The following is a 16253-nucleotide window of genomic DNA, read 5'->3' on the forward strand; positions in this document are numbered from 1 at the left end:
CCACCGATTTGGATCACTTGTTGTTCCCTTGTCCCTGGGTTTGTTAACACCACTTCCTTTCCCCCCACCTCCCCCTCTCCCATGTACCCCCTCTGTTACAGATTTGCTATAGGATTACTTCTCCAAGAAACTTCATTTTTGCTCTTAAGGCCTTTTACTGATTGGAAGCAACTCACCAGCATAATTGAGGATAATCTCCTTTACTTAAAGTTAGTTGATTATAAATGTTAATCATCTCTACAAAAGACTTTCATAACAACAAGAGTAGTGTTTGACCAAACAGCTGGGCGCCATAGCCTAGCAAAGATGACATATGAAATTACCCATCAGATATCCCTTCACACATTTTTTTTAAAGATCATTTTATTGGTGGCTCCTACAGCTCTTATAACAATCCATACATCAATTGTATCAAGCATATTTGTACATATGTTGCCATCATTATTTTCTAAACATTTACTTTCTATTTGAGCCCTTCGTATCAGCTCCTCTTTTCTCCCTCTCTCCCCCCTTCCCACTCTCATGACCCCTTGATAAATTATAAGTTATTATTTTTTTTCATATCTTACACCATCTGAAGTGTCCCTTCCCCCGTGGTTTCTGTTGTTTGTCCCCCTGGACGGGAGTATGTGGTTATGTGTTGATCATTGTGATCTGTTCCCCGTTCCTCCCTCCTCTCCCCACCTTCCCTTTACCTTTCTGGTATCGCTACTTCCATTTCTGTTCCTGAATTCCATGTGTCTTGAGCTCTTATCTCTTATCTCTACCTGTGTACATACTCTGACCTAGCCTGCAATGAAAGGCAGGACTGGGTCATGATTGTGGGGAGTGGGGAAGCTTCAAGGAACCAGAGGAATATTGTGTGTTTCATCAGTGCTATACTGCATCCTGGTTCACACATTCCTTCCTGTGACCCTTCTGCCTTCACATATTTTTAAATTGACACCACGAGGTTATATAGTTTCCAAGAATATATATTTGACACATTATGTAAGTTCAGACATTTAAAATGAGTATACTCAAATCAAACCCAATACTACTGTGTCAATTCCAAGTCATAGAAACCATATGTAGGGTCTCTGAAGGTATGCATCTTTTTTTAAAATAAATAATTTTATTGGGGGCTCTTACAATTCTTAAGCAATTCATACATCAAATTGTATCAAGCACATTTGTATGTATGCTGCCATCATCAATTTCTTTCTACTTGAACCCTTGGTATCAGCTCCTCTTTTTACCCCTCCTCCCTTCCCCTCCCCCCCTTGTGAACCTTTGATAATTTATAAATTATTTTTATTTTTACATTTTACACCATCCATTTGTCTCCCTGAGGTGGGGGGGAAGGGGGTGTACATCGATCATTGCAATCGGTTCCCCCTGTTCCCCCTTTCTTCCCATCTTCCCCTACCTTCCTCTTAGACTGTATGTCCTTATAGTAGCCCATAGACTAATTTTTCTTCAAAGATTACCTGACAGTGCCACCAGAGCTCCTATATTAAAATGCTTTAATATTCAGTGTTATTCATTGAAAAATACATGAACAAATGTTCGTCAATATTATCATTGCAGTATTCTTTTTTATTCTTTTATTGAAATTGTCTATTGTTTTTCTTCTTGAACTCATGGTCATTCCACAGCACAACATAATTTTGTTGTCATGTAACTATTTTTATCTTGAGTCTTTTATCACACTCAAATGTCTTTTTACGTTTAAAATATATATAAAATTTTCTACGTTTAAAATGTATATAAATTTTACAATTAAAATGTATGTAAATTTCTAAAAACTTAAATTCTCTTAAAATTCTGAATGATATCATATGACCTATTTAGTGTGTGTGTGTGTGTGTGTGTGTGTGTGTGTGTGTGTGTTTAAATCATTGGGGACTCATACAGCTTTATAAGGATACATACATACATATATTGTGTCAAGGACATTTGTATATATGTGGCCATCATCATTTCAAAACAGTTTCTTTCTACTTGAGCCCTTGGTATCAGCTCACTTACCCCCCTCCCTCACCCTCCCTCATGAATCAATAATTTATAATTTTTTCCCCATGTCTTAGACTGACTGATGTCTCCCTTCACCCATTTGTCTGTTGTCCATCCCCCTGGGAGGGGGTTATATGTTGATCATTGTGATTGGTTCCCCCTTTCTCTCCCCCCACCTTCTCCTTAGCCTCCTGGTATTGCTACTCTCATGATTGATCCTGAGGGGTTTGTCTCCTGGATTCCCTGTGTTTTGAGCTCTTTATCTGTACCAGTGTACTTGCTCTGGTCTAGCTGGATTTGTAAGGCAGAGTTGGGCTCATGATAGCTGGGGCAAGAAGCATTAAAGAACTAGAGGAAAGTTGTATGTTTCATCGGTGCTGTACTGCACCCTGACTGGCTCGTCTTTTCCTTGTGACCCTTCTGTAAGGGATGTCCGATGTCTACAGGTAGTCTTTGGGTCTCTACTCCGCACTCTTATTTCATTCACAATGATATATGACTTTTTGTTCTGGGTCTTTGACTTATTTATATTTTGTCAAATCCTTGAGGCTACACATTTGGCTTTTTCAACATTGGAAAATATTTTTAATATATCCTAAATAATTTGGTGGGTCTTTATTGTCAAACAAATCAGACTTAGTTTTCAGCAGAAATCTGACTTCAATTTTTAATTAAAATAAGATGAAGATAACAACTTTCTTTCTCTGAATCTGAATTTAAAGATGGAATGATAAATACATTTGACTCGAGTTATAACTTGGCCAAAATATGGCATTGCTGCTAGTGTTATTCTTTTTAAAATTTCTTATTTATTTAGTGTTGTTCAGAATATACGTAGCAAAATGTATATTGATTTAATAGTTTTCTACATGTACCATTTAGTGACATTGATTAAATTCTTGTATTGATGAAACAAATATCATCCTTATTTTCTTAAATTTTCCTCCTCAGGCAACATAAACTCACTGACTCCTAAACATTTCTATCTCATCTTGCAAGTTGCTGTTGTCGCTTCGATCCCATATAGATAGTCCTTAAAATAGCATAATGCTAAAGGCAGACATTTTTTACTAGTAAAGTTAAATTATTGCTTTGTTTTATTACTTCAGGGGATATTTTTCGTTTAAAGTGCAAAGATTATCTGAGGACAATAGTTTCAGGGGCTAATCCACCTTAATTACTCCAGGAAATATAGAATCCATGATAATTTGAATATCTGTTCTTCATTCCCTCCCTTATAATCAGGATTATTCTCTAGATCAATGTTTCCTAAAGTGAATGATACTGGCCCTAGGGGTCGGGGTTGGGGTGGTGGTGGGATGAAACGGGGGCTGAAAAAGCAGATACACTTTAACCTGGATTATGAGTTACAGTAGAAAAGTTTTCATTGTCAGTGGGGCACTCAGTCATTTATTTATTGATTTCTGAAAAGGGGGTGGTAGGCCAAATAAATTTAGGAACCAATGCTCAAGATCAGGGTTGGGGAACCTTTTTGCTATTAAGGGCCATTGGATATTTATAACATTCTTAGGCCATACTGGTCAAACATTTAAGTAACTCATCCCTAATGTTATGGTTGAAACTGCTTCTCTTTGGTGAGGCATGTGATATTAGCTGATAATGATGATTTTGCTGGCCTTATATAGCTTGTGGGCCAACATTACCCTCTCTTGTTCTGGATCTTTGATTGAAATGTTCAGTAATGGTAACTGGACCCCATCTAGTTCTCTGATGTCATAGCAAAAGAGGCAGTTGTTCATGGAGACAATTAATTCCACACCCCCACCCCCGACCCCTGTTGCTCCTGAAGAGTAGAGACCAATTATTGTACCTAGAGGTCCCATCGGAAAGCATAAATTCTCACACTTATAACAGATGAACTAAACATGCAATTAGGGCAGTCAACTAGGATAGCCCACAAAACCTACATATCCTTACAATTTTAAGACAAAGAACCAAATTACATGAAGTTTTGGTTTATAAAAGTCTCAGCAGCTACCCTCTTTTGTTTTTGTTGTTATAGATATATCACACAAATTTTGCCAACTCAACTTTTACAGGTGTACAGCTTACTGACAGCAGTTACAATAAACTGTGCAGTGCTGCCAATCAGTGCCATTTTCCAACACCTTTAACCACCTATTGCCCCTTCTTCCAGTCCCTGGTAATTACTAATAAACTTGGTTCTTTATACACCTGCCTTTTCTTATCTTTTTACATAAGTGAGGTCATACAGTATTTGTCCTTTTGTGGCTGATTTATTTCACTTATCAGCATAATGCCTTCCAGCTCCATCCATATGGCAATATTTATAAGGACTTCATTTCTCTTACTGACCAAATAGTATTCCGTTTTAGGCTATATATACTGTACTTATCCAGTCATCTGTTAATGGGCAATTTAGGCTATTTTCACTTCTTGGCTATTGTGAATAGTGCTACAACACGGGTGTACAAGTCTCCAAGCTTCTGTTTCATATCTTTGTGTATATAACTAGGATTGGAATTGCTGGGCTGTATAGTAATTTCGTTTTTAGGAACTGCTACACTGTTTTCCATGACAGCTGTCCTGTTTTGTATTCCCAACAACAATGGATAAAGGTTCCAATTTCTTCACATCGTTGTCAACATTTGTTATTCTGTGTGTGTGTGTCTTTGATTTTCAATCTTAACCATCCTAGTGGGAGTGAAATGGTTATCTCATTGTTTTGATTTGCATTCTCTGATGGCTAATGATGCTAAACATCTTTTCATGTATTGGTGACCATTTGAATGTCCTCTTTGGTGAACTGTCTATTCAAGTACTTTGCCCAGTTTATGAGTGGGTTGTTTTTTTGTTGTTGACAAGATTTTGTATGTATTTTGGATATGAGCTTTTTGTCAGCCATTCTCTCAGTTGTTAGCTTGACTTTTCATTTTTAGTAAAGTCTTTTGATGAACAAGCTTTTAAATTTGTATGAGGTTCCATTTATTCATTTTATTTTTGCTGTTCATGCTTTTATTATATTATGCAGTATAATAATATTTTGAAGACAGGCCTGATAACATCACCCCTACTTGTTCCTCTAAGAATTTTATGGTTTTAGTTTACACATTCAGGTCTTTAATCTAATTTGAATTTGTTGTTGTCTCATTTTTTTTGTATTTGGAAATCAAACTTTCCCAACACTATTTATTGAAAAGACTCTTCTTTTTCAATTGAGTGGATACAATATCCTGGTCAAAAATAAGATATGTGGGTTTATTTCTGGACTGTCAATTCCATCCCACTGATCTATGTGTCACTTGCTATATAAGTACCAGGCTGTTTTATTTATCTGTTTGTATAGTATGTTTTGAAGTATACCATGTTTGGTAAAGTGGAAAGATATCAAAAAAGCGGAAAGCCTTCAATGAGATGGATTCATACATTGGCAGCATCAATAGGCTAAAAAGGCATAGGAACAATGAGGCTGGCACAGGACTGGTGCAGTGTTTCATTCTGTTGTACATTGGGTCGCAATGGGTTGGGGCCTATTTGATGACAACAATATCATATGGTTTAACATTGGCAAGTGTGAATATTCCTACTATTACCATTTTTTTTCTTTCAACATTGCTTTCGGTATTTGAGGCCTCTCATCATTCCATGTAAAGTTGAAGATTGGTTTCCCACTTTTTTTTTTATCATTTTACTGGGGGCTTATACAACTCTTATCACAATCCATACATACATCAATTGTATAAAGGACATTTGTACATTCATTACCCTCATCAGTCTCAAAACATTTGCTCTCCATGTAAGCCCCTGGTATCACCTCCTCATTTTTTCCCATCCCTCCCTGCTCCCCCTTCCCTCATGAACCGTTGATAATTTCTAAATTATTATTTAGTCATATCATACACTGTCCAATGTCTCCCTTCACCCACTTTTGTGTTGTCCATCCCCCAGGGAGGAGGTTATATGTAGATCCCTGTATTTGGTTCCCCCTATCTACCCCACCCTCCCAGTATTGCCACTCTCACCACTGGTCCTGAAGAGATCATCTGTCCAGTTCCAGTTCCTATCTGTACCAGTATACATCCTCTGGTCTAGCCAGATTTGTAAGGTAGAAATGGGATCATGATAGTGGGGGTGGTGGTCAGGGGAAGCATTTAGGAACTAGAGGAAAGTTGTATGTTTCATCATTGCTACACTGCGCCCTGGCTGGCTCATCTCCTTATGACCCTTCTATAAGGGGATATCAAGATTTATATATTTCTCTTTTTAAAAAAATCATTTTATTAGGGCTCATACAACTCTTACCACAATCCATATACATGGTTTCCCACTTCTGTAGGAAGAAAGCTGTTTGAATTTTGGTTGAGATTTCATTCACTTTATAGATTGACATCTTAGCAAAATTTATGAACATGAAAGATCTTTGCATTTACTTCTCTTATTTAATCGCTTTCAGCAGTGTTTTATAGTTTTCATTGTATATGTCTTCAGTGTCCCTGATTAGACTTAGTTCTAGGTATTTTATATTCTTATATGCTATTGTAAATGGAATTGTATCCCTAATTTTCCTCTTAGATTTTTCATTGCTGGTATATAGAAGCCTAAATGAGTTTAGTTGACTTGGAATGCTGCAATTGTACTCAAAAAAACAAAACAATCTCACTGTCATAAAGTCAGTTCTGACTCATAGTGACAGGGTGGAACCACTCCCTGTGAGCCTCCAAGCCTGTAACTCTTGTAGATGTAGAAAACCTCATCTTTCTCCTTGGAAAACACTGGTGTTTTGAACTGCTGAGCTTACAATTGGTAGCCCAATGCAGAACCGCTACAAAACCAGGGCTTCTAAACTAAATTTCCTATTAGTTCCAGAAATTTTCTTGTGAATTCTTTGGAATTTTCTATATATAGGATCATATCCACAAATAGAGCTAATTTTACTCTTTCTTTTTTAATCTGAATACCTTTCGTTTCTTCCCCCCCCCCTTGTATTATTGTTTTGACTAGAATTTCTAATGTAATATTGAACAGAAGTGGGAGTGGACACCCTTATCTTGTTCCTAATTTCAAGGGGAAAGCTCTCAGTCTTTCTTCATTAAGTATAATGCTGTTGAGTTTTCATTTATGCCTCGAATCATTGAGAAATTTCCCTTCTACTCCAATCTTCTCTAGGGTTTTCATCAAGAAAAGGTTTGAATTTTACGAAATGCTTTTTCTGTATTCATTTACATGATCCTATGGATATTTTCATCTGTTTTATTGGTATGGTGTATTATATTGATTTGTTTTCTAATGTCGAATCTTGTATAAATCCCAATTAGTCCTGATGTATGGCTTTTTTAATATGCTTTTGGATTCTGTTTACTATTACTCTGTTGGTAATTTTTCTATCTATATTTATGAGAACTATTAGTCTGTTGCTTTCTTCTTTTAGTGTGTTATTGTCTGGCTTTGGTACCAGGATTGTGTTTGCTTTATACTGGCTTTCGTGGTTGGTGTGCAACTTTGCATAATAGTTGTGTTATTGGTCTCCCAATTAGAGATATTACCTGGTGTTACTGGTCTCCCAATTAGAGATATTACCCTATCACAGACAGCATTGTACTTCAGTCTATATCTTATAAAGTTCTTTTTGTTGAACATGAGGCCATTTCAATTTGTCATTCCGGCATAATAAACCATATGATTGTCCAATTCAAAATGGCTAATACTAGTCCATTTCTACTCACTAATACCCAGGACATGGATTTTTATATATTCTTTCATTTCAGATTACTTCCAATTTCCCTAGATTATGCTTTATCTATTCCATGTTTTGATTGTAAATGGATGTTTATAGCTTTTTCTTCTCATTTTGAGTCATGCTCCATCAGCAAACAAACATCTCAACAGCTTTGCTCCATTGATGTCATTACATTTGACTCTACTTTGAGGAGTAGCTCTTCCCCAGTAATATATTTTGAGTGCCTTCTAGCTGAGGGGCTCATCTTCCACCAGTGTTGCATTGCTATTTATAAAGTTTTGGAGGCTCATCCCTCAGAAGTGGATTGTGTATTCCTGCTTCTTCATCTGTTCTTAATCTAGATGCATCCCAGACTCCTGCCCACCATAGGTAACTCTGCTGCGATTTGAAATATCAATGGCATTGCTTCAAGCATCATAGTAACATGCAAGCCATCATAGTACAATGACTTGACAGGCAAGTGAGGTATGGATCATAAGGTACTCTATTGCTAATAGCAAACTTTACTTTTTAAAAAATTCTATATAAAACAAAGAAAAGGTGGGAATACCTATTATAAGATACCTTGATTAAAAATACCAGTTATTGTGGGAGGGATGAAGGGGAAAAGAGAAGCTGATACCAATGGTTCAAATGGAAAGTAAATGTTCAGAAAATAATGATGGCAACATATGTACAAATATGCTTGATACAATTGCTGTATGGATTGTTACAAGAGCTGTAAGAGCCACCAATAAAATTATCTTTTAAAAAACAGTTATCAGTAAAGGGGGTTGTGGTAGTTACATAATTTGTTGTCAATTTGAGGATGAAGAGTGAAGGAGTGGAGTCTAGTCTGTCAGTCAGGTCAAAGCCAATGAGGCCTCTATGTGGACATGGCCTTCTGAGGATTCTGGGAACTCCAGTATTCTTCCTTGGAGGCGGGAGACACTTTCTCTTTCTCTCTCTGATCACTTCCTGGGAGACATTGCAGCTGACAAGACACATGGAGACAGCCTGATGGGAGCCAGAGCCTCGCGGCTGGAGAAGCCACGTGGAGACCCCTGCCAGCACTGAGATGCTTACAATGCCACTAGATCCACAAGACTCCCCAACCACTGGCCTGTGATCTTCCTGCATTCAGCATCATTGTATGTGTTTTGTGAGTCTGAAGAGAACTTTATAGATTGGTGTTGGGCATATGGGCTAATGCCGGACTTATGGACTTGATTTGGACTGGTCTGGATGTTTTCTCAATATTCAATTGCTCTAGTATCTAAATAAAGCTCTTTTGTATACACATATGAAAGTCTATGAATTTGTTTCTCTAGTCAGCCCACACTAACACTGGGGTTGTAGTTCCTTTTTTCTTTTCTTTCTCTCCTTTTCTTTACATCACAAAATTGCTACCAGTGTATTCAGTCATGGATAACAGAAAGACATGCTGTTGAGTGTTTTACTGAGTAGGTGACAAAGCTGCTTTTGAATGCTGGTGGTTCTATGCCTTTGACCCTACATACTTTTATAATATGTGTTAATGCTATATGACAAAATGCTCTGATTTCTAGTGCCAAAGGGTTCAATTCAGTGTATATCACTGAACACACTCATCCATTTGTGCCTTTTTTCTTTAATGGTGCTCAAAGTAAAGACCCCTTCCTTTAACAGTCATCTATATTCTTTTTATCAACAACATAGGCAACATAGACATTTAGTCCTTGCCCAGAGTTTTGAACAATGGTGACTTGTTACATGGTTTCAGTATTCGTGTCTTATGCATGTTCTAACATGACAGACACAATGCATTGTCTAGTTACAGTTTCTGGATAAGTCGATCTTTTAGGAATTATTTTTCAGATCTTCAATAATTTTTTCTTTAAATTTCAGTACACACACACACACACACACACCAGTTTATCAGTTACTGTGGATTCAGTTTTGACGCCTGGGGTGCTCTGTGTGTCAGAGTAGACCTGTGTTCTCATAGAATTTCCAATGCTCATCCTTTCAGAAATAGATTTCTTCTAAAGTGCACCTGGGTGAATATGGACTTCCTGCTTTTCAGTTAGCAACTGAGCTCACCAATCACTTATATCATTGACTGCCCCAAACCTGAATTTTGAATTGCACCTTTGGTACCAAGAGACTTTAGAACTGTAAAGCATTGCATCTTGGAACAACCCAGGGGTAGGTAAGAAGTTGGCCTTCCTTTTGTAATGTAGGAGAAAGGAACATAACACATCTTTTGTGATAAGAGAAGATGGTATAAAAGAACTAGTATGATAATTAGACCAATCAGAGGCATATTGTCAGGTAGAACAGCTGTAGGAAATAATTACATAAAGTTGATTCCTTTAAAACAATTTGTGCCATTTTAGGTTTTGAAATGTCTTCCTTTACTTACAGAGGTATGCATTACCTCAGCTAAAGATTACAATTAAGGACAGACTTTTTCTATGGATGAGGAGCCCTGATGGTTTAGTGGTTACTCATAGGGCTGGAATCTGAAAGGTCATCAGTTTGAAACCACCAGCAGCTCCTTGGGACAAACACTGGGCTTTCTACTCCAGTAAATAGTTCCAGTCTTGGAAACCCACAGGGGCTATTTATGAGTCAGCATTGACTCGATGGCAGTGAGTCTGGTTTTTGGTTTTATCTATGGATAGAAATTGACTGATGGCCCTGATGTGTAAGCAATAGTTCAAACTTAACAGTTTCTTTGAAGGAGAAAGATGCAGCTATCTGTTCCTGTAAAAATTTACAGCCTCAGAAGCTCTGCTGAGACTGAAATGACTCAGTGGCAGTGGGCTATCTGTGAATGACACCCCAGAAATGGACTGTTGGACCCACGTTGATCTTGTCAGCCACTCACACAGAGGAAATGATTTGTACCAGTAGTTTTAAACTTAAAAAAATGTATATACATAGGATTTGACAAGTTTCTCTTGAATCAGTAATGAAAAATTATTAGATTTTTTTTTTTATCACCCATTCATATGTTTATTTAAGTTAGAGACCCAATATATCCTCACAGCCAGCCTGCAGTGTTTTGAGGGTTATTGGCTTTCAAGGTGTTTGTATTTTTTAACATTTAAAAATCAGATTTCATATAAAAATGTAGATTTTATTGAATATTGAGTAATATGGCAAAGCTAGATCTACATTTCCACATGAAATTTCCACATTTTCCACTTTAAATCAGCTATATTTTAACTATGTTTATCGATTTAGACAATACATGTGGTTTTAATTCAGTCATTTATGTCTCTAGCTTCTATAAACATTATTTATGTTTGTGACTCCTGATCTTGGAATAGTCTTCTGGTATCTTTTCTGGTTGTTGAGAGCAATTTAGAATATATGTCAAAGTCTTTTAAGGGATGCGTACATTTAAGTTAACAGTTCCATTTCTAGATGAAAATGCCTAGTGAGATATGCAAAAGTATATATTGAAAGATGGTAATCAAATTGTTTTTGCATTAGCAAAATTTTAGGTTTAACCTAATTATCCATAAAAAAGGAATTGGTTAGATATAGCACCTAATATTTAATATACTAGAATAGCAAATGACCATTAAAAAATGTTGATTAAGGTTCATCATCAACATTTTTGTAAAGATTCATTGCCAAACTTTGTTTGTAGATATAATTTAACTTATAGAAAAGAGCTTCATCATCAAAATGGCAAGTGCGATAATAAACTTTCTTTTAAGTAATAACTTAGTGTTTCTGCAGAATTCTGCACTTTACCTGGTCATTATCAGATAGTGTTGACTTGTTTCAATTTGTCAGGTTTAGGAAGCATTAACTGTCAGCTAGCTGGTGACATGTTTGATATGAGAAATGTTTTTTTGTTACACAAATGGAATATATTGTCTCCTTTTCTAAGCCAAGACTAATATTTTGTTTCCAAAGGAAAACTGAAACATTTTCCACATTATTCTTTCTGGACAGTTGTAGGTTTTGTTCTAAAAGCAACATTCATAGATTCTCATTTTTCTTATCAAACTTGGCATAGGCCAAATACTTTTATGAATTCACTTTGTTTATTTGTTTACTTGAGTTTGAAGGTTTACTTGATGTGAAATCACCAGTTTTGCAAAATAAATGAGAGCAAAACTACTAATGTTATTCTCTAGAGATCCAAAGGCAAACTTTAGGGAATCTTAGAGAGCCTGACATTTTCTAGAGATGCACTATATTCTAAATTACTTATTTTCTTTTGCCCTTTTCTAGAAAATGCAAGTTCAAACATATATCTTTAATAAATTATTTATTAGACAGGCTTTGCTTTTTAAATGTTTTTTTTTCAGCGTGATAAAAGTAAAATTGGAATACTTTATGTTTATAATCTGATGTAATGGAAATTCAATTTCACATGAATTTAGATGTTCATATGTAATAATGTTGTGATAGCTTGGCTTAGTAACTAAGATCTAAGAACACAATGAGAACAGATATTATATGTGAAACTTCCAAATTAGTGATAAATTTCTCTTTAGGGTCATGTATATAATGTTTTCTCATACTTAAGAATGTCGTCTTTAAAGCTCTGTTTACTCACTAGTTTGTTCTTCATACACTTAGCATAAGATTATTTAAGTTTACCATCTCATCTACTTTTAAAAAATATTTTCCCTACAGTTATGCAGAAGGCATGGAGGGAACGAGATCCTCCAGCTCGAATCAAAGCAGCCTATCAAGCTTTAGAATTAAACAATGAGTAAGTTTGACATACGTGGGAAATAAGTTGTTTCGAAGGGGACCAGGCAAATAATTTTGTTTCCATTTGTATGATCCAAGGATATTTGGAGTCATTAGCAGAACCCTTCCTGTTTTTGCATACAATAGAAAAAAATCTATAGTGCTCACTGACATCTGTGTTTTTCTTCCAAGACTCTAAATTTATCTGTATTTTTGCATAAAATATGCTAGAAATACTTTTTAAATGGAGAATGATAATCTAATTGGTGATAATCATTGATAAAGTTAAGCCAGTACTAAATACTTAACATCACTAGTTTGTTTTCCATTTAAAACATTTATTCAGTTCTGGGACCTTCGGTTGTTATTAGCCTTAGAAGCATGACAATAGGAGTCAAAATAAGTAAGACATAGTTCTATTAGTATATTTTTCCTTTGTTTGCTTTTCTTATGTCAATATTTTCAATAGCTTTTTGTACTAGTTTTATGTTTTATATTTATTGTTTAATGTAATTTCTAAATGAGACAGTACATTAAGTATGACTATGTACATCAAATAAATACCAAGAATAAAAATATCCCCGTTTGGAGTAATCAGTGAATGTTCCTGAGAAAGTCTCAAGTTCTCACCTCTGATTACTCTTCAGGCACTGTACAAGTGGAAAGTGAAGGCTAAGATAGAATTGTAAACTGTCTGGTTATAGGGGCACCCCAGCACACATACAGAGCCCATCTGCAGACACTGAGAACGTTTTTTTATTTTGTTTTGGACCCAGCCATTTAAGAATGCTCTAGCTAATCACTAAGCTAACAGAACAGAGACTTCAGCGACAAAGAAGTCAGAACTTCAAAATTAGTTCAGAAAAGTCATGAAAAAAAACAGGTAAAATAAGAATCAACCACAAACTGAAAACTGGACATTTTGAATATTAGCAACTCAGAAAATAACTGAAATGTACAGAGTAAACTTGACGGGAATCAAATGGTACATGACAAAAATACCTATAAAAAGAGAAAGCAGGAATGAAGAAATTGATGAACAAAAAGTATAAAACATATTGGAAAAATTAGTAAAATGACAGAAATAAGTCCTTATCATTAATTACATTAAATGTAAATGGATTAAGCACTCCAATTAAATGGCAGAAATTGGCAGAATAGAGTATAAAACAAACCAAGATATGATAAAAGTGTATGATATTTAAGGGATTTACTTTGTATTCAAAGGCATAAATAGGTGGGGGGGGAATTAAAGTATAGAAAATAATAGTCCAGACTTCAGAAAGATGGAGAATCAGGCAGACTCACTACACAGACCTTCTATAATAAGGAGACTAGAGACCTGCTGTAACAGATACCGACGATAATACTGGAACCTTGAGCTTCAGAAGAAAGGATAGAGAACCAAACAAAGGATTCAATACCAACTAGTTGAAGAAGCTGAACAGAAGTGGCCACACAGGAGACAGGTGAATTGTTGATTTCCCTGACACAGCTCAGTCATCTTGAACTTTTGCCAGCAACATTCCATCCAGGCACACTGGGAGCTATCAACAAGAAAGGTGGGATCCTTACTTGTTCACTATATACTTCATGTAAGCAGAAATATGACCATCCCCCATCCTTAGCCACCCAGCTGCTGGTGATATTCCACTTTTTACCTCACCGCTGCCCCAGTGCAGCTTTTACTCTGCCTGAGACTGGAACCTTGAACGGAATGGGGTGCTGAGTGCACCACACCTGTGTCTACAGGTGCATGAACTCCCCATCATCAGACCAACAGAACATTCAATGCCAAGTCCATAGCTACCCCCCAGATGGGCAGGAAACTCCTTCCATATCTGGCCACCCTGGCCCCAGGGTGCCCTGTAGGCCTAAAAGAATTGCTTCTAGGAAAAAGCACCCTGACCTCAGCCACCATTTAAGCCCATTTAAACTACTTGCATATCAGCTGCTCTGAACCCAGAGAGCACAGCAAACAATGATATACACACTCACATTCTGTATTATACCTATCAGGGAATAGGATGTATCACAAACATATAATCATCAATTAAATACTTATGCAACAGCAGTTAACAATATACTACCCAATAAAGAATTCAAAATAATATTTAGACTTCTTAAATGGAATGAGATAAAGATTGAGAAAACTACAGACAAAATCAAGAAAAACAAAAACTTTAGAAGAATTCAGGAAAACACTAAACAAGTCTGTAAACTAAATGAAAAATTAGAAACCATATAAAAATAGCAAATAGAAATCCAGAAGATTAATATTAGTATTTCACAAATAAATTATGCAGTGAAAGAGCAAAGTAGCAGAACTAAATTAAAGGAAGGCCTTATTAATGAGATTGAAAACAAATCTTCCTATACTAGGCTGCTAGAACAATAAGAACAAATCTGAAGAAAGTCTAATAATTAAGTGGGCATAATCAAAAGGAACAACTTACATGTGATCACCATTCCAATGCAGGAAGAAGCAACAAAATTCACAGTCAAAATTGTCAAATAGTTATTGGAAGAAAACTTCCTTTCATCATGAAAAATGAGAAGCTATACACTCAAAAAGCTGAATGACAAACTGAATAGAAAGAACCCCAACAAAAATTACCATGGCATTACCATAATCAAACTTTTCAAAACCAAACCCAAGGAAAGAACACTCAGAGCAGCTTGGGGGAAAATAAATTACCTACAAAAGAAAACCTTTAAGATTAAGCTCTGATTTATCAGCAGAAACTATGCAAGCTAGAAGACAGTGGGATGACATACAAAACTGAAAGAATAAGCTAAACTGCCAACCAACAGTCATAGAGCCAGCAAAAGTAAAATTGTTCCTCAAATACAGTGGTGGAATTAGGACATTTTCAGACAAACACAATGCAAAACTAATATATTCAACAAATTTTCAGGATGTCAAATTAATATACAATAATCTATTGTGTTTTTATCCTATAGCAATAACAAGGCAAAGTAAAATTGGGGAAATATTTTAGTTTATAATATTTTTCAGCAGAATAAAATACTTAGGAACAAATGTAGCCAGGAAAATACATGACTTGTACACTAAAAATTACAAAATACTGCTGAAAGAAGTTAATGAAGACTTAAATACAGAGAACCAACATCTCATTCATTAGGTTTGAAGAATTAATATTGTTAAGATAGTAGTGCTCCCCAAATTGAGCTACAGATTCCATGTCATCTCTATCAAAATCCCAACTGCCATTTTACCAATAGGCAGACTTATCCTAAAATTCATATGGAACTGCAAAGGCTCTGCATGACTAAAGAAATCTTGAAAAAGAAACATTTGGAGAACTCATAATTTCTGATTTCAAACTATAAAACAAAGCTACAGTAATCCAAACAGTGTGCTACTACTACAAGGACAGGTCTCTGGATCAATAGATTACAATTGATGGGTAGAAATATACCCATGCATGTATGTCAGTTGTTTTTAGATATTGGTGCCAATATTGTACAGTGGAGAAATAATAGTTGCTTCAACAAATAATACAGACTCAACTGGATAGCCAAAAGCAAAAGCACAAAATTGGTTCCTTATCTCATACTATATACAAAAATTAACCCAAAGTGGACCAAAGACCTAGATGTGAGAGCTAAAGTGCAAAACTTTTAGAAGAAAACATAAGGGTTAAATATCCAAAGCCTGTGAATACTTAGATATAATACCAAGCCTTACATAACAAAAGAAAATGTAGATCAACTGGACTTAATACAATTTAAAAGCTTTTTAATTTTTGTAATAAATAATCAAGAAAGTTAGAGATAACTCATAAAAGAAGAGAAAATAATTGCAAACCATACATCTGATAAGGATATAGTA

General features: G+C 35.7%; 1 protein-coding gene across 4 annotated transcripts in view; it reads left to right on the forward strand.

Annotated features, from left to right (window-relative positions):
* Positions 1–16253, forward strand: part of ST7L (suppression of tumorigenicity 7 like) — a 156627-nt gene that overhangs the window by 27664 nt on the left and 112710 nt on the right. For all 4 annotated transcript variants that reach the window (XM_004699174.2, XM_045291855.1, XM_045291856.1 and 1 more), the window contains exon 6: positions 12338–12416. In XM_004699174.2, coding sequence (XP_004699231.2) covers positions 12338–12416 — 79 coding nt within the window. The remainder of the gene's footprint in view (positions 1–12337; positions 12417–16253) is intronic.

The sequence above is a fragment of the Echinops telfairi genome, unplaced genomic scaffold (genome assembly GCF_000313985.2).
Source record: "Echinops telfairi isolate 266 unplaced genomic scaffold, ASM31398v2 ScPeMD7_443;HRSCAF=831, whole genome shotgun sequence".
Lineage (NCBI taxonomy): Eukaryota > Metazoa > Chordata > Mammalia > Afrosoricida > Tenrecidae > Echinops > Echinops telfairi.